General features: G+C 43.6%; 1 protein-coding gene across 2 annotated transcripts in view; it reads left to right on the forward strand.

Moving 5' to 3' along the window:
* The window catches only part of CREBL2 (cAMP responsive element binding protein like 2), a 34,111-nt gene extending 17,307 nt beyond the window's left edge, over nucleotides 1–16,804 (forward strand). The window contains exons 1-4 of one of the 2 annotated variants that reach the window (XM_045001295.1): nucleotides 1,603–1,689; nucleotides 3,882–4,079; nucleotides 5,297–5,444; nucleotides 15,469–16,804. In XM_045001295.1, the coding sequence (XP_044857230.1) occupies nucleotides 1,618–1,689; nucleotides 3,882–4,079; nucleotides 5,297–5,444; nucleotides 15,469–15,473 (423 nt within the window). In that variant the 5' untranslated portion in view covers nucleotides 1,603–1,617 and the 3' untranslated portion in view covers nucleotides 15,474–16,804. Of the gene's footprint in view, nucleotides 1–1,602; nucleotides 1,690–3,881; nucleotides 4,080–5,296; nucleotides 5,445–15,468 lie in introns of those variants that run through there. The other variant, XM_045001296.1, reaches the window with a different exon arrangement.
* The last annotated feature ends 5,876 nt before the right edge of the window (nucleotides 16,805–22,680 follow it).

Consider the following 22,680-nt stretch of genomic DNA (forward strand, 5'->3'; position numbering starts at 1 on the left):
GATAAGCTAACTGCTTCATAAACTGTAAATGTACAGGAGGAGTCGGCAACCTTTCAGAAGTGGTGTGCAAAGTCTTCATTTTTTCACTCTAATTTAAGGTTTCGCGTGCCACTAATAACTTTTAACCTTTTTAGAAGGTCTCTTTCTATAAGTCTATAATATATAACTAAACTATTGTTGTATGTAAAGTAAATAAGGTTTTTAAAATGTTTAAGAAGCTTCATTTAAAATTAAATTAAACTGCAGAGCCCCCCGGACCAGTGGCCAGGACCCGGGCAGTATGAGTGCCACTGAAAATCAGCTCGCGTGCCGCCTTCTTACACGATGTGCAGAAAGGAATAATTTTTCTACCATTTACTCCTCAGTTCCCCTCCCAACATATTTTGCTTCTAATGCAGAAGGTGGCACCTTCTTATCTCTGTTCTTATGGAAAGAATCAGGGGCTCCTTAATGTTCATTCAGAGCAGACAGGACCTTGGATTTAAAAGCGAGAGTCTCTCTCTCTCTCTTTCTTTCTTTCTCTCTCTCTCTCTTTCTCTCTCAATTTTGAAGTGATCTAAATGCATGGTTCCATAGAGTCTTAAGTGTTTCAGACCTGATGCTTACATCATTAAGATGTGATCTCTAGGATAATGTAATATCCAGAAACTGTGGAACCTCCTTTGGAAAGATTAATGTACCAATCCCATGATCGTGTTTCGGATGATGGATAAAAAAGATAATGTACTCTGAGTGCCTGGGGCCCTTCTTATTTATTTATTTAATATAAAATATAACTCCTGTAGCACTTCAAACATATAAATCATTATACAAGTAACCCATATTGGAATACGCAACCAAGCCTTAGTTATTGCAGTAAAGCAAAACATTTAGATTGCATGGAAACGAGCCAATTATTATAAATGTGTCTGACAAGGTGCTTACAAAACTTTATATGCCTTGGGCCAAATTTACCACAGGTATAGCCTAGTGAGATTATGTAGGAATGTGAGAATGAATTTTGTTCCATTGGTATTTTTTATTTGAATTTAAAATAGGAAATCTTAAATAATGTGCTTTGGAGTCTTCTGTCTTAGGAAGCGTGCAGGGAATTTACAATTAAAATAACACTCTGCAGCTGAAACTTGACAAAGGGTTTGAATTTTCTTCTGATCTTATGACTTATATTTGTTTCAAAATCAATAGAAGTTCATGAAGTACGCTGTGTTCCCCTGTTTGCTCAGGGCAGGCAGCCACTTCTGAATAAATTAGAAAAGGCAGTATATATGAGGGGATAAGATTAGGCTGCCAAGTGATCGCTGAATCATTTCACTACATAAAGAATGAGTTCTATTGTCTAATCCACTTTTCATTATAGAACATGAGTTCACTTAGTGATAAATTGTTTTTACTGCACGATGCTTCAAAACAAACTTGCTTTGATAATCACAGATATCACTTGTTCTACAATGTTTGTGTTGTGCAATAAAAACGTGCTGTAACATTTGAACACTTGCCTGTAAGAAAAATACAGTGCATGCGTAAGTTGCTACGTCTGAATCGCAAGCTAAAGGTGCAGTACTAACTGGTGTATTCATCACAGGTTTTTGAAATCTGGGAAAATCAAACCAGTGATCCATGAAGGTATTGGGTGTAGAGGAAAGTCCCAGTGCTCTGCTCATCAAACTGAAGGATTCTAATCACCCTACAGTGAGAGTTTCTTTTTGGTTGGTAGCGTGGGCTATATGCCTAGCAAAACATTTGCAGAGCAACTGCATGTAATAGCACCAATATCGGGTTTGAAAGAAATCTAGGTGCTGCCTCTGCATTAGAAGCAAAATATGTTGGGAGGGGAATTGATGAGTAAATGGTAGAAAATTATTCCTTTCTGCATACTGTTTTTTTTTTTTAAATGTACATTTTAAAGTAGATTCTCCTAATTCAGTAATGGTAGCTGGGTACTTTACATGGAGTACGCATTCGGTTCCTGTGGAGGTGGCAGTGCTGGGACAGGAGAGGGAGTGGAATAGAAAGGAAGGACATTGAGAATGGAAATGTAACCAAATTACCAGTTAACTAAAATCTGTCATAGATTCCTTTGGAAATGACTCAGAACTAAGAGGATGCGGGTGGGATGGACGAGGGTTAGAATAGACTCCCTGGAACCATGGTTTCAAATCCCATCAGGGTCAACTTGGCCCTTCATTCTTCTGTGGCACGTAAATAGAATGTCACATAATTTGCTGTGAGCGTGCATGTGTGTGTGCTTTCAGGTATGAAACTTTAACATCTGAGGTGTTCTGCCTGATTTGCAAGGACATCAACAATTTTGTGGTACTCTTTGAAAGAATAGAGCTTTGTTCTGGTATCCATGGCCAACATTTACTACTTCTCACTGTCGGGTAGCATAACCTGTATCACCGTGGTGGCTGCACTTTGGTGGTACTGCATGATTCCCTATTTTTTATTAATTTTTTATTGCCGTAACATTTAGAAACCCCAACTCACCATAATAGATATTATGGAAACACATAACAAAAAGACTGTGCCTGCTCCAAAGAGTGTAAGTCTATATACTTTGAGATGGAAGATGCTACAGTATACAGTTGTAAAATAAGAATATGCTGTAGCTCTATACAATTATTTCAAGTTACTGTATGTAACATTATAGTTATAGTGAGGCAATGGTTAGAGGGATTTTTGGTTTAGAATGTAATTTAGATTTTGAGGAGCAAGCCTTGTGTGTTGCCTTAGGTAATTCATAGTCATTACCACTATTGTCTTTTTAATGAAGATCTATAGAATAAAAAAATGAATATACAGTTAGATGGACTGGTAAAAGCCTAAGGGAGAGAGGAGTCAAGATTATAGAGAAACTGTAACATGAAATATTTCTTAATTTATTAACTTTTACAGTATTGCTATTCCGTGTATCAATAAAGCATTTAAGATCAGCCTTGCAAAATCATGAAAACTTAACAACACAGACAATCTACTGTACCTGCCTATCTCCATGTAGACAATACTTTTGTCATTTATTGAAAAAACAAAAAAAAAATTTTAGGGGTGAGTCTGACTTTGCAGAGCTGATCTTAAGATGCACAAGTCTCTGTATATAGATTTAGATTCCTTTTGTAAAGTGTATTTTGAAACAAGAAGTGCCTCTACCTCATATTGATGAATAGATTTTTTTTTTATGTTTATATTTTTTTATTATTATTTTTTTAGACTTATGTCTGCATGAGACCCTAGAAAGCTTGGCTGCAGCCATGATTTGTATATGATGATTTTTTCTGTCTAGTACTTTTAATTTGTGATTTTTCTCTTTTGTGAATTTGGAAATCAACCTTGTAATTTTATTAAACAAAATGTTAGAATTATTATATAATCATAAACGCCAGTTTAAGATGCTAAACTCCATACTGACTTCGGGGTTCTCTAACATCCCTAGTGGACAGGATTCCTCACTGCATGTAATGGTTCATAATGGCAGTTGATGCTCAAACAGACTCTCAGACTTGGCTGATGAGTTGACTGATCTTTTTGTGCTTCTGCAAAATGGTTCTCCAGGTCATATTGGAGCTCACAGTACAGCTGCCTGAGCAGTGACTTCACATTAAGAAGTCCTTGTTGCTGCGGTTTTATAACTTCTTTCATCAGCCCCCCAAAATAAAAAGTAAACTCTTCTTCCTCTGTTATCCAGTATCAACTAAAATAGCTAAATTCTACGCTTGAGGCATCATATAATTTGATGGAATATTGCTGCTTTGATTTTATATATCATTTTTATTCCTTCACGATAAATTTCCCAGCAGTAGGCTCCCCTCCCCACAACAGGAGGAGGTTCATGCTTATTCCCCCGCCCCAGCTGAATGGAAGTTTAATTTACTGTCATCTTATAGGTGATCGGCGGCAAAGTAAAGAAACCAGGCAAACGAGGTCGTAAACCAGCCAAAATAGATTTGAAGGCAAAACTTGAGAGAAGTCGTCAGAGTGCGAGAGAATGCAGAGCGAGAAAGAAGCTGAGATACCAGTATCTAGAAGAGCTGGTATCAAGCAGAGAGAGAGCAATCTGTGCACTTAGAGAAGAGCTGGAAATGGTAAGGAATTTTCTTCTAACCTAAACCTGGGTTTGGGCTAGATCCTGCTCTTATTGAAGTCATTGAGAGTTTTGCTATTGACTTAAATGAGAGCATGATTAGGGCATACGATGTCAAAATCACAAGAACAAATATGTTAAGTGCTTGCTTGGTTTGCATGTTGAATATGATCCTGGTATAAGAAGAGGTTTACAAGATTAGTCATATTTGTACTAGATATAGGTAAGCAAGGTGACTGCTGTGCATGAGTATGTCATCTTAAAGTCTTATTTCTTGTATCTGGGAAAGTGTCTGATTTCAAAGGCTGGGAAGGGGCGTACTGAAATATTGATATGTAGAGTCATGTGTAGTTTGTAGACATGTTCAGCCAGCCTTTGCTTTTGTGTATGTGGCTGACTCTCCATGCTCAAAATAGTATTTGTATGTGTAGATTGTGTAGTTGGTTGCTCAGCTGTCCAGTTCTCATTGTGTGCACAAAATGAGTGTATGTACAGTTTCGCAGGCGGGTGGGCAAAAGTGAGCTTGAAAAATTGAGATTTTGGTTGGAAATTTAGTCTTTGTTAGGCTGTGTTCTGAGCTACCCAAAATAATCAACTTTGTTTAAGAATCAGGTGATAGTCAAACAACAATCCTTTACTTTCTCTTCTTTGATTGGTAGCTTTTATTTATAGTTTAACCAGTAGAGGTTAGGTTGGTAACCTCTATTTTCCCACCCCTCTGTCCCTCAAAACCAAAAATGTTTGTATGTTTTGTAGCCCATTAATGAGGAAGTTTTAATTAGTTATGATATGGCTGAAAGGAAGGGAAGCTTCCCATAATTCTTGCTTGCAAAGTACCGGAAAAGAACTCCTGAGTATCCGCCAGCATTAGATTGATGTGAAATCGTTGTTTTAAAAAGTGGTGAGCTGGAAGAGTATTCTGCCTATTGACATGCCAGTAAATGCACACAGTGTTCCTTGCAGTTAAATAATTACTGTATTGTTGTATGTAGCACTGCCACCAGTAGTAGTTTTATTAACTGAAGCAAGATTTACTCAGGCCAGGTATGCAATCACGGACACACGCTTGACTCATCAGCAATCATGTAAAAGGCTCCAGTCTAGTAAATTCAGACCTTAAATGAGGATACCAGAAGGTAAAGATTACAGCTTTGTTTTGTCTGCTAATGTGATCTTACCAGTTTGCTAATGCTTTTAATGTGTGTTTGCATATTTCAGTACAAGCAGTGGTGCATGGCAATGGACCAAGGGAAAATCCCCTCTGAAATAAAAGCCCTGCTAACGGGAGAGGAGCAAAGCAAATCACATCAGAACTCAACCAGACTTGCCAAGGCTGGGAAGACAGAAACACACAGTAACAATCCCTGTGAGTATCATGCCTGCGATAACAAAATAGGAACTGAGTCTTTCTTCGTGTAGGAGTGCCGTGCTGGTAGGCAGATGCATAAGGATGTGTTCTCATACACAAATGATCAATTGTAGCATTGAGACAAAGGGTTTAGTGGGATGTATAAAGACTTTATGTGATATTTACATAAACAAGTACAACACGTGCTCTTGTAGTAGCTGCAAAGCTGGGTGATAATTTTCAAGTGAAATTGACACGTTTCAGAGCAGAAGATGTTTTCCCTATGATGAAATATTAAACATTTGACCTGTTCTGTAGAATGCAAACAAGAGAAGGGAAACTGCAACTTTTAACAAATTATATCTTAGCAAAAGTTAAATGGAATTTCATGGGCCAAAGAAAAGGCACTTTATAAGTGTGAAGGCTTTTCCCCTGCTGAATATCAAAGGCCTGTTGCAAACAATGGAGTTGTGAGAACTTCCCAAAGAAAAGGTAGTGAGAATTCTTTCTAATGAATCATTTTAGGCTGTCTAAGTAAAAGGGCTGTTATCAGCAGCCCCTGTAATACTATGCACGTGCATGCATGTGCGCATGCTTTTTGTGTACTGAGGTTATAAAGACATAAGAACATAAAAATAGCTCTACTTGGTCAGACCAAAGGTTCATCTAGCCCAGTATCCTGTCTTCTGACAGTGGCCAATGCCAGGTGCCCCAGAGGGAATGAACAGAACAAATAATCTTCAAGTGATCCATCCCCTGTCGCTCATTCCCAGCTTCTGGCAAACAGAGGCTAAGGACACCATTCCTGCCCATCCTGGCTAATAGCCATTGATGGACCTATCCTCCATTAATTTATCTAGTTCTTTTTTGAACCCTGTTATAGTCTTGGCCTTCACAACATCCTCTGGCAAGGAGTTCCACAGGCTGACTGCATTGTGTGAAGAAATACTTCCTTTTGTTTGTTTTAAACCTGCTGCTTATTAATTTAATTTGGTGACCCCCTAGTTCTTGTGTTATGGGCATTAGTAAACAACACTTCCTTATCTACTTTCTCTACACCAGTCATGATTTTATAGACCTCAATCATAGCTCCCCTTAGCCGTCTCTTTTCCAAGCTGAAAAGTCCCAGTCTTATTAATCTCTTCTCATACGGAAGCTGCTCCATACCTCTAATTTTTGTTGCCCTTTTCTAAAACTTTTCCAATTCCAATATATCTTTTTTTGAGATGGGGCGACCACATCTGCATACAGTATTCAAGATGTGGGCATACCTTGGAGGCAACATGATATTTTCTGTCCTATTATCTATCCCTTTCTTAATTATTCCCAGCATTCTGTTCGCTGTTTTTACTGCCGCTGCACATTGAGTGGATGTTTTCAGAGAACTATCCACAATGACTCCAAGATCTCTTTCTTGAGTGGTAACAGCTAATTTAGACCCCATCATTTTATATGTATAGTTCAGATTATGCTTTCCAATGTGCATTACTTTGCATTTATCAGCATCTGCCATTTTGTTGCCCAGTTTTGAGAGATCCTTTTTGTAGTTCTTCATAGTCTGCCTGGGTTTTAACTATCTTTTTTGTATCATCTGCAAATTTTGCCACCTCACTGTTTACCCCTTTTTCCAGATCATTTATGAATATGTTGAATAGGACTAGTCCCAGAACAGACCCCTGGGGGACACCACTATTTACCTCTCTCCATTCTGAAAACTGACCATTTATACCTATCCATTGTTTCCTATCTTTTAACCAGTTACCAATCCATGAGAGCATCTTCCCTCTTATCTAGTGGCAACTTACTTTGCGTTATTGCTTTTGGTGAGGGACCTTGACACAGGCTTTCTGAAAATCTAAGTGCACTATATCCACTGGATCTCCTTGGTTCACAGGCTTGTTGATCCCCTCAAAGAATTCTAGTAGATTGGTGAGGCATGATCTCCCTGTACTAAAACCATGTTGACTCTTCCTCATCAAATTATGTTCATATATATGTATGACAATATTGTTCTTTATTATAGTTTCAACAAGTTTCAGGCACCCCTCTCACAAGACTATACTGAGACAAGAAGTGCACTATCATCTTCATTTAGGAGCAATAAAGCCTGTCCATCTCCTCTCATGGGGAAAGGGTTTTACTCAAAGTATTTCCTCGTGCCATAGAAGGACATAGGGTGGAGATGGATCTTGGATCTAAGACTACTGAACAAATTTGTAAAGTCTCAGAAGTTCAGGATAGTGACTCTGGCAGCTATAATTCCTTATCTAGGGGCTGGAGATTGTTTTTGGCCCTCGACCTACAGGTCACCTATTTCCATATAGTGATACAGCACCCTCTCCACAGGAAATACCTGCATTTTACCATGGGTCAGGGTAATTTTCAATACTGAGTACATCCCTGTTCTCAAAGATTCTAGCTGCTTACCTTTGGTGGGAAACTATTTTAGTCTTCCTATATTTGAACAATTGGCTACTCAGAGCTGACCTTATGAAACAGTACTGACTGGTATCCTGATGGCCCTTTCTCTCTTCCAGGAATTGGGTCTTCAGCTAAATATTAAAAAAAAAATAAAAAAAATCCATATTAGCACCTATACAGAGAATACAGTTCATAGGGGTGTACGTGGATTAGTCGGCGGCCAGGGCTTACCTTCCCACAGACAGATTCATAACTGTGTCTGATCTGGTTGGTCGGGACAGTTCAAGGAAGCCCCTGTACAATAAGGAACTGTTTACAGCTCTTAGATCAGATGGCTGATTGCACCTTTGTGACTGAGCATGCAAGACTACGTCTCCGCTGCTTCCAGGGATGTCTCAAAAGGACCTATTCATCAGCCTGACACAGCCTGGACATACAGGTCACGGTTCCCCTCCAGTTGAAGAACTCCTTAGATTGGTGCAAAAATCAACTCAGTGTCTGTGCAGACATTCCTTTCATTGTCCTGGTCCAACAATAATTGTGAATGGATGCATCACTATTGGGTTGGGGAGCATACCTGAATGGCCTGAGAAACCAGTCTCCATATCAACCTGTTGGAATTCTGGGCAGTCAAGGATGCCTGCCTTCAGTTCCTACCCCTCATCAGGGCAAATCAATCAGGATCATGACAGACAATGTGGCTTGCATATTTTATATCGGCAAACAGGGAGGAGCAAGATCCCCTACCCTGTGCGCTGATGCTGTAAATTTATGGAACTGGTTATATAGTCCATCAGATTCAGATCTCAGCCGTTTACTCTCCTGGAGTCCAGAATGTCACAGCCCATGTGCTCAGAGGAGCTTCTCCCAAGACTATGAATGGGAGTTGGACTTCCATGCATTCGCTCCAATACTGCTAATATTAAGAGTGATGAACAAGATCAGACAACAAGACTAGGCTTATTTTTATAGTACTGACATGGATGAGACAAGCTTGGTATCCTTACCTGCTTCACCTGTGTGTCCATCTGGTGTTCAAGCTTCCAACCACTCTTCATCTCCTCTCCCAGGATGCAAGTCATGTGCTTCACCCCAACCTAGGAGTCCTCCATCTCTGATCATGAGTCTACCTGCTCAACAGAGATACCACAAGTATTACTAAACAGCAGAATGGAGTCAACTCGAATAACTTATCTTCAGAAATGGAAAAGATCCAACCGGTGGTGTCACCATCGCCGACTTGTGCCTACATCCACCTTATACACAGCCAAACTGGATTACCTGCTGGACCTAAAGAAATCAGGGTTATCAGTTAGCTGGATTAAGGTTCACCTGGCCACAATATCAGCATTTCCTTCTTCCTAGAAGGACTTTCCATATTTGCCCACCTTATGCCCTCAAGATTTTGAGGAGCTTCTACCTCCGGATTAAGGATCCCACTCCAACTTGGGTTCTCAACCTGGTACTCAAATATCTCGTAAGACCTCCATTGAACCTATGGCAACCTTACTCCTTACTTCATTTATCTATGAAGAAGGTCTTTTCTAGTAGCTATCATGTTGGCCTGTAGGGTTAGGGAAATTGCAGCCTTGATGGCCCTCCGCTCCCATTCACAGTATCTTTCAAGGTCTTACCTAAAGTGCTATTGGGTTTTCATCTTACCCAGTCCATTCATCAACTTGTGTTTTTCCCAAAACCACGTAAGTCTCAGCTGGAGACCTGCTTTCATACCTTAGAGGTTAGATGGGCATTAGCCTTCTATCTAGGTAGGCGCTAGCAGTTTTGAAAATCACCTAGACTGTTTGTCTCCATTGCCGAGAGATCCAAGGGATTCTCAATCTCCGCCCAGAGACTTTCAAGATGGATCTCTGGGTGTATTGTAACTTGCTATGGCACAGCAGGTGCTCTGTCCACCCTGGGGATAATAGCGCACATTGCGAGATCAGAAGCAACATCCACAGCTTTATTCAAAATCATTCTAGTGTCTGAGATATGTAGAGCTGCAACATGGGTCTCAGTGCATGCTTTTTCTAAGTATTATGCCTTGATCCATGCTGCCAGATTGGATGTGGCGCTTGTAATGCGGTACTGTCTTCAGTCGTGGACTCCATTCTGAAGCTCACATCCTACTCCCTCTGGGGATACTACTTGGGAGTCACCTGAAGTGAAGCATCCACAGAGACATTACTTGAAGAAGAGGCGACTCAACCTGTACAGTAACTGTAGTTCTTCCACTACCTGCCCTCCTCCTCTGATTTGGACACTCTTTGTTTGATGTACAGATAGAGAAGGAATTGCTGAGGGTGGTTTGCCTGGTCAGCCCTTTATATCCTCGTTGTCCAGCATGAGGTTGTGTGGATAGCTGAATAGACACTGCTCAGGGTGAATAAAAATCAGTGATTCTTTTAAAAAAACAAAAACAAAAAAATTTTTATTTAAATCGGATTTTTTTCTTTAAATCGGATTTTTTTGATAAGCTTTTTCCTCAAAAAGTATTTTATCTAAAGATAGATACATTATAGCTCAAAGATATCTCATAATGGAATAGGGATTATAAAATCTAATTCTATAGTATCAGACAATATATTCACGTAATGTTTAAGAAAAGTTTTATAAATGAGTTCCAATAGTTCATGGATTAGGGACCTAATCTTATGGGGTTCCATGGGCTTCTGTATAGATCAGGGGTCTCAAACACACGGCCCGTGGAGCTCTTCCCTGCGGCCCGCGGAGCTCCCCAGGGCCGCCCAGAGGGGGGGGCAAAGGGGGCAATTTTCCCCGGGCCCCGGGCTCCGCAGGGGCCCCCAAGAGAAAAGCGGAGGCTCCCGCCTCCACCCCTCTCCTGGAGCCTCGGCGCATAGAGCGCCGAGTCTCCGTCTGAGCGCCTGAGCCCCGCCCCGATCCGAGCCGCGTGGGGAGGGGGCGGGGCTGGGAGCTCTGGGCTGAGCGCTGCGCTTGGCGTGGAGCTCACAGCCCCGCCCCCTCACCACGCGGCTCTGAGCGGGACGAAGCTCAGGCCTCGCCGGAGACGCGCTCGGGTAAGGGGGGGGGGAAGCGGGAGCCGCCGGGGCCGGGCCGGGGCCTGGGTGGGAAGCGGGAGCCGCCGGGGCCGGGCCGGGGCCTGGGTGGGAAGCGGGAGCCGCCGGGGCCGGGCCGGGGCCTGGGTGGGAAGCGGGAGCCGCCGGGGCCGGGCCGGGGCCTGGGTGGGAAGCGGGAGCCGCCGGGGCCTGGGTGGGAAGCGGGAGCCGCCGGGGCCTGGGTGGGAAGCGGGAGCCGCCGGGGCCTGGGTGGGAAGCGGGAGCCGCCGGGGTGGGTGGGCCTGGGTGGGAAGCGGGAGCCGCCGGGGCCTGGGTGGGAAGCGGAGCCGCCCCTGGGTGGGAAGCGGAGCCGCCGGGGCCTGGGTGGGAAGCGGGAGCCGCCGGGGCCTGGGTGGGAAGCGGGAGCCGCCGGGGCCTGGGAGGGAAGCGGGAGGCGCCGGGGCCTGGGTGGGAAGCGGGAGCCGCCGGGGCCTGGGTGGGAAGCGGGAGCCGCCGGGGCCGGGCCGAGGGGGGGGGACGGGAAGCGAGACCCGCCGGGGCCGGGCAGGGGGGGGGGGGGGGGGACGGGTAGCCAGACCCCCCGGGGCCGGGCCGGGTGGGGGGGGGGGGGGATGGGAAGCGAGACCCGCCGGGCCGGGCCGTGGGGGGGGGGGGGGGAAGGGACGCGAGACCCGCCGGGGCCGGGCCGTGGGGGGGGGGGGGGGACGGAAGCGAGGCCCGCCGGGGCTGGGCCGGGGGGGGGGGGGGGGAAGGGAAGCGAGACCCGCCGGGGCCGGGCCGTGGCGGGGGGGGGGAAGGGAAGCGAGACCCGCCGGGGCCGGGCCGTGGCGGGGGGGAAGGGAAGCGAGACCCGCCGGGGCCGGGCCGGGGGTGGGGGAGGGAAGCGAGACCCGCCGGGGCCGGGGTGGGAAGCGGGACCGGCCGGGGTGGGGAAAAGAGGGACCCGCCACCGCCGAAGCGCAGCCCGGTCTTCGGCGGTGGGGGGCCCCTTCTGTTCCGGGACCCGCCGCCTAAGTGCCCCGCCGCCAAGCCACCAAACAGCTGTTGGTGGCGCTTAGCACTTTCCAGGAGGGAGGGGGGAGGAGCGGGGAGCCGCGCGCTTAGGGGAGGAGGTGGAGAAGAGACAGGGCAGGGGCGGGGCCTCATGGAAGGGGTGGATTGGGAGTGGGGCCAGGGGCAGCAAGGGGGCGTGTCAGTGATGCGGCCCTCGGGCCAATGCACTAGTCCTCATGCGGCCCTCGGGGTCATTTGAGTTTGAGACCCCTGATCTAGCTAATGGGACTGAGTGCTCAGTCTAGAAGATACCATCAGAGATGCTTAGTTTTGCAGTTCTCAAACTGTGTATTTGTGTCTCCAGAGATAACATGGTTGTTAACAGCAAAAATGTTTTAAAATTAATAAATATATAGAGGTGAGAAATAAAAGATCTCAACTCTCTTGTCCCTCTGCAAATTTGTGTACACAGAGTCAATCCCTTACCTCTCTCTAAAAGTTCAAAGTTTCAAGAAGTTCAATGAACAGAAGATTGTTGGGGGGCGGAACAGATCTGGACAAGGAGAAGAAGTCTGGAGATAAATGTGAGAAGGGAGGGACAGGCATTAGAATCAAAAGTGAAACTGTTTGAGCAGCATATTCCAGAAATCTTGATCTTTCTGAGTGTAGCCTTCATTGATTTGAGATCTACCATACCATTCTCTCACTAGAAGGGAAAACCTATAATGGCAGCAGGCCGTAAAAGAGACCCAGTTTGGGAATAAGAACCATTCAAGAAATACATGTTTGCTGCTGATGTTTTAAAGAAAGTCACACCAGTGAACTGGTGGAAGTCACTTAAACACTTGGATTCAGAGACTGTCGAAGTGATAATCTCACTTTTAACAGCAGTAGCTTCTTCTGCCAGTGTAGAAAGAATATTTTCTTCCTTTGGACTAATTCATTCCAAATTGAGAAATCATTTGGGACCTGAAAAAGCAGGAAAGCTTGTTTTTCTTTTCCAGATTATGAACAAACAGGAAAACGAAGGTGAAGACAACTGAGTTAGCTGCAGAAGCCAGTATTTTAAGTTTCTCATGTTGACCAGGCTGACAGTCGATTTAATTTTTTTTAAATACTTCATTATACCTTCTTCTCTCCCTCCCTCTATTTTTAATTATTTCATTATGATAGCTCATTTGAAGGTTTCTTGCACAATAAATTTATTTAAGGGGTGGGGAACAGGAGTTGGAATTTCCACCCTGTCATAAGCATAGAGGGAAGAGTAGCATAAAATCCCTCTTTGGCAGCTGTACTGAAATCACCTTACCTGTAAGGGGTTAAGCAGTTCAAATAACTTAGTTGGCACCTGACCAGAAGGACCAATGAGGAAAGATACTTTCAAATGGGGGGGTGAGGTGGAGAAGGATTTGTTTGTCGTTCTTTTTTGTTGTTTCTTCTCTGGATGGAGGGAGAAGCCACGCAGGTACAGTATCTCCTGAAAATATACCTGGAATAATCCATCTAAAACCAGAGAAATTGTAAGTAGGGCAAGGAAATGCATTAGGTTATCTTTTGTTTTGGGCTTGTGAATTTTCCTATGCTACAAAGGCAGTTTTATTCCTGTTTTTGTAACTGTTAAGCTGAGTCCAGAGGGGAATCCTCTGTTTTAAATCTTTTTATTACTCTATAAAGTTACCTTCCATCCTGATTTTGCAGGTGTGATTCTTTTACTTTTTTCTTTATAATAAAGTTCTTCTTTTAAGAACCTGTTTGATTTCAGTGTCCTGAAGACAAAGGGTCTGGTCTGTGCTCACCTTGCTAAGGCAATTAGTTGGTATATTATTCTCAAGCCTCCCCAGGAAAGGGGGTGAAGAGGCTTGGGAGGATAGGGATTCCAAGTGACCCTTCCCTGAATTTTTGTGTAAATCACTTGGTGGTGGCAGCAATACCATCCAAGGACAAGGAAAGGAATTTGTGCCTTGGGGAAGTTTTAACCTAAACTGGTAGTATATAAGTCTGCACCCCAGAGTTCAGAGTGTGAGTGTGAGTGTGAGTGTGTAAACCCTAACACACCCCCACCTTAAATTTCCCATCATGGTGAGCAATGGCTTTTGCATTTGCTGCCCTTCACCTCATTAATGGGTGTGGCTTTCTGGATTAGCCAGCCATTGGTTGTCTAGGAACCTGTCCAAGATGCCGGTCCACAGTCATCTGGCACATATAGTGTATTTCTGTTCTCATACCGTTGTTTTGGGTGGGATAAAATGATTATAGAATTAGGTAAAGGAAATATGTTATAGCCTATGTCATGACTATGATCTGTAATTGAGTTGTCTATGCTGCAAATCAAAAAAGTGTAGGCACAGGTGCTGCTGTCTGTATCAGACAGCTGTATGCTGGCATAGCTAGACAGTTAGTAAAGATGGTCCAAACAGCAGTCTATTTGGTATCCTCCTGGCTTGCCTCAGACACTCTAGTTCAATAACAAGTCATTGAACTTGATTCAGGAATCACTGTATGAAATTCTATGGTCTGTGTTATGCAGGAAGTCAAACTAGATTATAAATGTTTCTCTCACCTTAAACTCTGTTAATCTTCATGAGCCCTTCGTTTTGGGGCTCATTAAATTCATCAGCTCCACTTGGAAACTGGTGTTTTAAAACTAATCTTATTCTTGCACACACGGTACCCTTTGCTTGTGGATCTTGTCTGTACACAAGACAGCTCCCAATAAAGAACAAATCTGGTCCTTCAAGTTGGGATGCCATCCAGTACACTAGATAATAAAGTGACTCTCCTCCATAATTCCTGTCAGTGAAAGAGGTGTTTGACCCTCCCTCCCTGTCCCCCTTCCACCATTTTAGCTATAGCCATGCAGGCAGCTGTCTATCTCCTAGAGAGATTGAAGGAGAAGGGGAGAGCATCTCAGATCTCCACCTATCACAAAAGAAATTTATAAGTCCGTTAGGACTTTAGGCCCGTTGGGGGGAGTGTGGGTATGGGGATAGAAATTATCCAAAGATTTCCCAAAAACTTGTTAGGTGAACCCTAGCACTTCTTAGGTTTGTAACAAAACCCAGCACTTAATTTCTGTGTACGCTGTTCTGCCGTGTTTTGTATGTGCATGAAGTAGACAGGAAGGACCTGATTCCCTGTTACATTCCACCAGTATTATACTAATGAACTCAGGTGATTCTAATGGAATTATGCAGGTGTTCCGTTGGAGTAAAGCAGTGGTGAATCAGGTCCAAGGAGTTCTGAGATAATTGTAAGGAAAAAAACCCACTGTAAATCTTTCCCTTTTTCATCCCAGGTATTTATTTGATGTATGAAATCATGAAAAATGTGAGGGAATGGATTTTGTATATCTGCCACTTTACAGAGGACGTTTTGGCTAATTATATATTTTTTAAGACCCATCAGTCATGGTTTGCTTTCATAATTGGATAATAAGTGTTCACCGACGAATCTGGATTTCATGAATTTTATAACCTACACGTAGTTATTAAAATGTATTAGATTTCAAAAGGCTTTTCTTTTTCTTGACAGCTGAAACCATGACTATGTGTAGAACAGTCCTTGTGATTATGATTGATTTTCTTTTTCAGGGTGAAAGTTGTTCAGCTGATATGGAAGTCAGCGGTGAATCCAGTCCTGCTTGGCATCCCATGAAAGAATGGAGAAAATTTTGCTTCAGAGTTCTGTTTGCTGTCTGTTCTGTGTGATCTTTTTAATTGTTACACCACAAAAATCAGTGTTAATATCACCATAAAGAGGTTGACACTAGCCCACAAATGTATACAAATTCAGAGGTAAGGCTGAAATTCGACTTTAACCAATGCATGCTTAAGTATTGTAGCATATGTGACATGTAAGATCATCTGATATCGATACCCCTTCAGTAGGGAAGGGGAAGACACAATTTCAGCCTTAACACTAAATTTCTCTCTTGTTAATACTATGTAATGTTCTCTTGGTTTTGGCTTTTTGTATAATTTAATTTGTTTATTACTTTTTATGCTGGTTACTTGGGGGGGGTGGTCCTTTTAATCTGCAGGCCTCATGCTCCTGATATTGCATCAGCAGACCAAGATCAAGTTGAATTTGTGTTTGTCGTATGCATATGTGGCATACATTGTAACATCTCCCTTTAACCATTCTCCCAGAAGTTGTTAATATGTATTAGTGATACTGTCATTTGCATTGCTATTCTCTGCCTTGTCTCCTTTAAATTGTGACTAGAAAATATTAAGGGCCTTATTTCTTTACTAATGAATTGCAGCAACACCTCATTTTTGAAAAAAAGAAACACTGGTTTTCAGTTACTTTTGAAGTCACTGAACTTACAGTGGGCCTGATCTCTAGTCAATGGAAGCTTTTCCTGGGTACAATGGAGGAGTAAACCCACTTGGTCTTATGTTCCCCTTTAACTCAAGACTAGCTTTAATTAATTACACTGTTAACGATGGCTTCAAGCCATAGTTTTTGCATACATAGGGTTGGCAGAATTCGATTATTTTTTTAATATAATATTGATGTTTATTTGTAAGTGTTTTTTCCTATGTTAGTGATATTTTTTACAGGTGCACAAAATTAGGGATTTTAGGCATTTTTTGATTTCTATAGATTTAAATATTGACAATTGCAGGAAATTATGGGGGTGGGTCAGAAAATGGGGTGGGGGAGACAATCAAGAGTAGACATAGAGATTCAAAAAGTTAAAGCTTCATAGCCATTATTAAAACAAATTGTCAACATCATATGTTGAAATATACAAAATAAATATCCTTAAATCAAACCCTGATAATAAAAAATGCTGCTTGAAAACGTACTTTGCTTATCTGTAAATTTCAGTTATCAATGGAAATATTTTTTCATGTTTGTGTATGATAAAATTGACATTTACGGACATTGACCAATAAAAATCAAATCCTTCCAAGCGTATGTATATGCCATGTTGTCTTTGGGTGGGGGATATAACAAAGTGAGGGTGGAAAATGCTGACCAACTGTTAGCAACAGTGGAGCTAAGTGGCGCTCTGGTGATAAAGTAAGATTCCATTCTGGGACCAGAGGCTATAAGTGGATTGCAAAACATATGTTTCAGTGAACCAGCATGTTGGATGATGGTTTCTCCATTCAATCCTTCTTCCCTGGAAGCTGGCAAATAAATTTGATTTTAAAATACGTGGTGCTGGCCACAGCAGTGGTGTACCATTGGTGTCCTATAGCTTTGCCATCTAGTTTGATGGGAAAAGCTATGGAATATTCCTAATACCTGCTGTTGTGAGAACGCTTCTTTCTGACCCTTTTCTCCACATATAGATCCTCCTGTCTATGTCTAGGCTGCCGGATTGGTTTTCAGTTTTTGTTTGTTTGTTGGGCAGTACTTGGAAATTCCCCTGTGCCTTATCCCTGCCCCCAGGGCCGTCCCTAGCCATTTTGGTGCCCTATGCAGCCCCTGCCACAGGGGTGTGTGTTTGTGTGGCCCCAGGCCTCCATGCGGGGAGGAGGGGCTGGCCCCAGGCCTCTGCGGGGGGGGGGGGGGGAGGGCAGGAGCAGGCTTGGGGGGTAGGGGGGAAACCACCCACCAGCACGAACCAGCGGAGCGGAGCGGATTGGGGCCGGGTCACTCCACTTCCTGCCGTTCAGTGATTGCAGGCGGGCCTGACCCCACACTCACGGGGTGGCGGGAAGTGGAGTGACCTGGTCCCAGCCCGCTCCACTCTGCTCCCCTGGCTCCCAGCCTTGGAGCTTGGGGGGTTGGGGGGGAACCGCCCCCCAGCACTCACCGGGTCGCTCCACTTGCCGCCCTGTGAGTGCAGGCTCGACCCCTGCTGCAGTCCTCAGGGGAAGGGGTGGAGTGGGGGTGGGGCTGGGGCCGAGCTGGGGTGGGGCAGGGGCGGAGCAGGTGGCGGGGGCTATGGGGAAGAGGCGGAGTAGGGGCTGGAGCAGTACACAGCTGTGTGCTTTGCGAATGGGTAAGGACAGCTTTGCCCCCCACCCAAAGCCCTTCTGTAACACTTCTTCCCCTGGCTATGACACTCCTTGCCCCTTTGACTGAGTAGGCCTGATCTTAGCTCCCATCAGAAGCTGTCATGTCTCTCTGAATGTCAGTTCTCTGGCATTACTTGAAAACACTTGGCTTACTGACTACACTTTGAGGAAGGTAGAACCCCACTTGCCTATAATAACAATGTACAGAAGTTAAAAGCATTAATAGGTGTTTGAAATCTACTGGGCACACTTTAAACATTTCTGTCTCTTGCAAATTTGTGGGTCTTTTTTAGCATTCTAGGATTTGGATTATGCTGGTTTACGTGTTCCTTAAACTCCTGTGTTGCCCACTTCAAGCTTTGTCAGCAGTGAAAAACGTTACTAAGGCCTTGTCTACACTGTCACTTTACAGCGCTGCAACTTTCTCACTCATGGAGTGTGAAAAAACACCCCACCTGAGCGCAGCAAGTTTCAGCGCTGTAAGGCACCAGTGTAGACAGTGCCCCAGCGCTGGGAGCCATGCCCCTTGCAGAGGTGTTTTTTTCTTTTTTTTTTTAAGAGCACTGGGAGAGCTCTCTCCTAGTGATCTGCCATGACTACACTAGCAACACTAAAGCGCTGCCGCGACAGTGCTTTAGCATTGCTAGTGAAGACGTGCCCTAAGACAGAAGGCTAAATTTTGGTCTGATCTATATTGATAAAACTCCTATTGAAGCCAAAGGAAAATGCACTTGTGTGAGAAGTATTTGGTCCCAAGGGCCTAATTCACCTGTCTTATCAGCAATAATATAAGTAATACTTAGCTCTTACATAGTGCTTTACATCCATACAGCTCAAAACACTTTACAAAGGAGGGCAGTATCAACCCATTTTACAGAGAGAGGAAAGTGAGAGACAGTGGGGAAAGTAACTTGCCCAATGTCACCCAGCAGGCTGCTGGAAGAGCCAGGAATAGAACTCAGGTCTCCTGAGTGTGTCTGTGTAGATAAGCCTTAAGTGTTTTATATACATATATATTCCAGTCCTGGAGCAGTGATGGTCACAAACAGCAGAGCAATCCTCTTTTTCAGGAATTTCAGCCAAAACCATGGCCCAGTTTCCAGGGAGCAACTCTGCTTCAAATATTGACTTCAAGCAGAGCCCAAGGGAGAGAGAAAATGCTCAGGCTGCTCACACAGCTCCCCCTAGCCAGAACCTTGCATAACAAAACTAACATCACACACACGTCTTCCCAAGACTGAACATTTACTCGCACACAGAATCTTACAAGATCATCTTCCAGTGTAACAGCACCATCTGGTGATAACTGCCACAATGTTATATTCCAGGAGGGTCTAGTGCTCTATCCGCTAGCCTACACTGTGCCTCAGTGTAAACAAGAGTAACTTCACGCAAGTAAACAAAATTACAATATTAATTTGGTTTGAGATCAGAATCACTTCCAGATACTTTAAAACAGAAAAGGGTGGAAATGGGTGGTACACATCTGGGACAAGCTATACTCTGAAGATGAGTATTTTCTTCTCAAATTGTGAGGTTTTAGAGTCGCTTGTGCTTTCCAAAATACATCTCTGCACTGTGATATCTTTATCACTTCCTTCATTTCACACAGCTTGTTCTTTGGGTCTGATCTGTCATCTCTTGAAGTAAAATAGTAATTTGCCTTTTAATAGTAGCGAATAAACTGAAAGATTTTGGACTTCCATTGTTTTGTGTTTGTTTAAAGTATGCAGTTAATGTTGTCATTGATTAAAATCAACACAATCATTCCCTTAGCCACTACAGGAGTGGTATTGTAATGGATCTGAAGTTTCCTACCCACCTGGACAAATAACAAAGAGCTGAGTGGCAGCAGCAGCAGGAGGAGATAAGTGGTTTGTCTAATCCCTCTGACAGTCACTCCTCTTACTGAATTAGCACAGTGACAGTTTTGTAAACATATTAATGAAAAAAAGTTTGTACGCAGAGTGATGAACGGACTCTTGTGAGTGGTGAATTTCTCTGCGTCACGCTGGTTGCATGAAATAAGTCGTACAAACCAAAATGTAAAGAACTAATTATCACCTTTGCTGTTGTCAGAGAGGCAGAACCTTGCTGTCACAAACTGCAACCTGAAACAACACCACTAACCAGTATATAGAAAATATACATTGTAAGACCGGATTTTCTCTCCCCCTCCCTCATATTATGTGGCATATACTTTACTTCAAACATCTTTGTCTCTTTTATTATAAAGGGGTTCTGCCAGGCTGCAGATTATACACAGGATTATTGCCTCTGGGATTTCTGTAGCCAATGAAAGCATGGAGGGTGCTCCTGCCCTCTGGCATCTTTTCTTTCACACAGGCTGTCTTTCCCTGGGCCTCTGAGGCTCCCTGCTGAAATGCTGGGGACAGAGCTGGGGATCAGGCCTGTTGTGCTCAGTCAGTTACGGAGATCCAGTAGGCACAGGCGGCACGTGAACTCCCCCGTTTGGGGAGGCTAGCCCCTGGCCCCGCCCCTTCTGCCTGAGGCCCCTCCAATTCCACACCCCTTTCCTGCCAGAGCCCCGAGTCCCCACCCCCATGGCCAGAGAAGCCCTGGCCCGCTGGCTGGCCCAAGTACCAGCCGCCCCAAGTCCTGGCCCTCCAGCCCCAGCCACCTCAGCCTGCCTGCTCTAGGCGCTGCCAGCTTTGGGGTAGAGGCTGAGGGATGGTGGGAAGAGGAGCACTGTGGGCGGGGCCACAGGGGAAGAGTGGGAAGCTGGGGGGCGGGGGAGAAGAGGGGCTCAGGGTGGACCCGTGACCTGGCTCTTTGGGGAGGCTTAGCCTCACCTGGCCCACTATACCCACCACCCATGCCAATAGGTAGTTAATACAGTCCCAAGATCCATCCATTCCTTTTATGGCTGCTACCTTTCAACCACAGGAGGACCCAGCCAAGAACAGCATGGCTTGGGCAGAAATCAGGCTGGCAGAGAAGGTGACAGGCTAGGGACCATAGTTCTGCCTGAAATAACCTGGAGTTTAAAAGTCTTGTTCCCTGCAAGCTCTGCATCTCCCCACCTCCACTCTTCCTCTTCTCCCGTCCCACCTCTTCCCCGCCCCCCAAAGCTTGAGATGTTACTGCAACTTAACCTCTGAATTTTCAATCTCTCTGCCTGCCTGCTCCTCCCCCTGCCTACCCAGAGAGATTCTTTTGGGGAGAGAGTGATCTAGCCTCCTATTTAAAAAAAAAATCATAAAAATATCTTTACCTGTGTTAATCAGCACTATAGACTAACACTATCACTCTGGTAGTTTTATTCATCTAATTTATGTGCAGAAAAAAATTAAAATTCTAATTTACTATTCACTTTTGTTAGTTTCCTTTTTTATTTTTTTTCTCTTAGCTTGAACAATGAAAACATCCTTTTTAGTTTCATGCTTTTTCTATTCAATTTCATTTCATGTTCTTGTTCGCTGACACAATGCTGCATAGTTTGCATTGTTGGCATTGAATTTTAAGGCATTTGAACTATCATCTGAATTTTAAAAAAAATCCATTAAACTCTTTTTTTTGGTCTCAGACTTTGTAAAAGATTTGTTACAAAATCTACATTTTGGATCCAGTTTGACCTTGCAGTGTCCTCTTAAAATCAAAGATTTATAGATAATGGAAAACAACCTTACTCATGACTGAGTATGAATATTCATCTTCTGTGAATGTCAAATTAACAGGTGAATTGCATTAGAGCTTCTGCTATTTTAAAATAGGAAACCACAGTGGATTTTTCTTTCAATTACAGAAATATAATGCTGGCATATGGGGTGATTCCCCCCCACCCCCTCTCTGGTAGAGCATTGTATATTTATTATAAAATAAAATGCTGAGCAAAAGGAAAGATCTTTTTATTTCTTAAAATTGCACTTTAAAGAAATACCTTAAATATCTTTACAGAAGAAGCTGTTTCTTAAAATAGTAATAGTTAATACCCAGTATTTGAGTTGGGTCAGTGTTTGGATTCTCATGTACAGTTCTAACCAATTCACCTTAGAACCTTTACATTCATGCTGTAGCTAGTTGCATTTTTTGGTTGAACTGGGATATAATAGAAGGTTTTGGCTTAATTGTTGCAATCGCTTCCATTCATATCATACACAGTTCTTTTCCCCAGATAGTTTGAACCATTCTCAGCTGGTGCATGTTAGTATGCTGATTTACACCAGGTAAGGATCTGGTCCTGCATGGTGTATATAAGCTAAAATTGCAAGTGTGACTCATGTTCATAAAATCTCCTCACATCGGCTCCGATGCTGCAAAATGTGAAGGCTTGTATATGCACATGTGTTTGCAGAATTGGGACCCTGCATATGTTTGGAGGGCTATCCTGCAAGATACTGAGGGCCCTCTGTGACTGCCTGCAACTGGTTGATAGGATCTCCCAAGGTAAATGGTGTCATAGTTCTTTTGATGATTACATGTTACTTCAAACTGACTTTCCATTTTTTTTCTTGTTTCTTTCCTTATTGCCCCTTTCCATATGACATGTTATGCTCCCTGTGTTTAATTTAAGATATCCTTGAAAAATAGAGAGGCTTTCTGTTTGTCATGGGGAACTTGGAGAAAATCCAGTGAATGTGCCATGGTAACAAAGTTACCCATTCTGGAAATTATATAAAATCAGACCTGGGAGGATGAGATAGATCGGAGGCTTCATAATAGGATATAGAAGCTTTCACCTCTAAGTCAGTGCTTTAGGTAGATGAACTGTTGTGTCCTAATAGGTGTGTCTGATCTTATGCCACCTTGCTTTGTTTACATCACTGTTGCTGTGTTTGCCAGCTAGGAGATCACTCAGTTCTC

Source organism: Mauremys mutica, chromosome 1, assembly GCF_020497125.1.
Source record: "Mauremys mutica isolate MM-2020 ecotype Southern chromosome 1, ASM2049712v1, whole genome shotgun sequence".
Taxonomy (NCBI): domain Eukaryota; kingdom Metazoa; phylum Chordata; order Testudines; family Geoemydidae; genus Mauremys; species Mauremys mutica.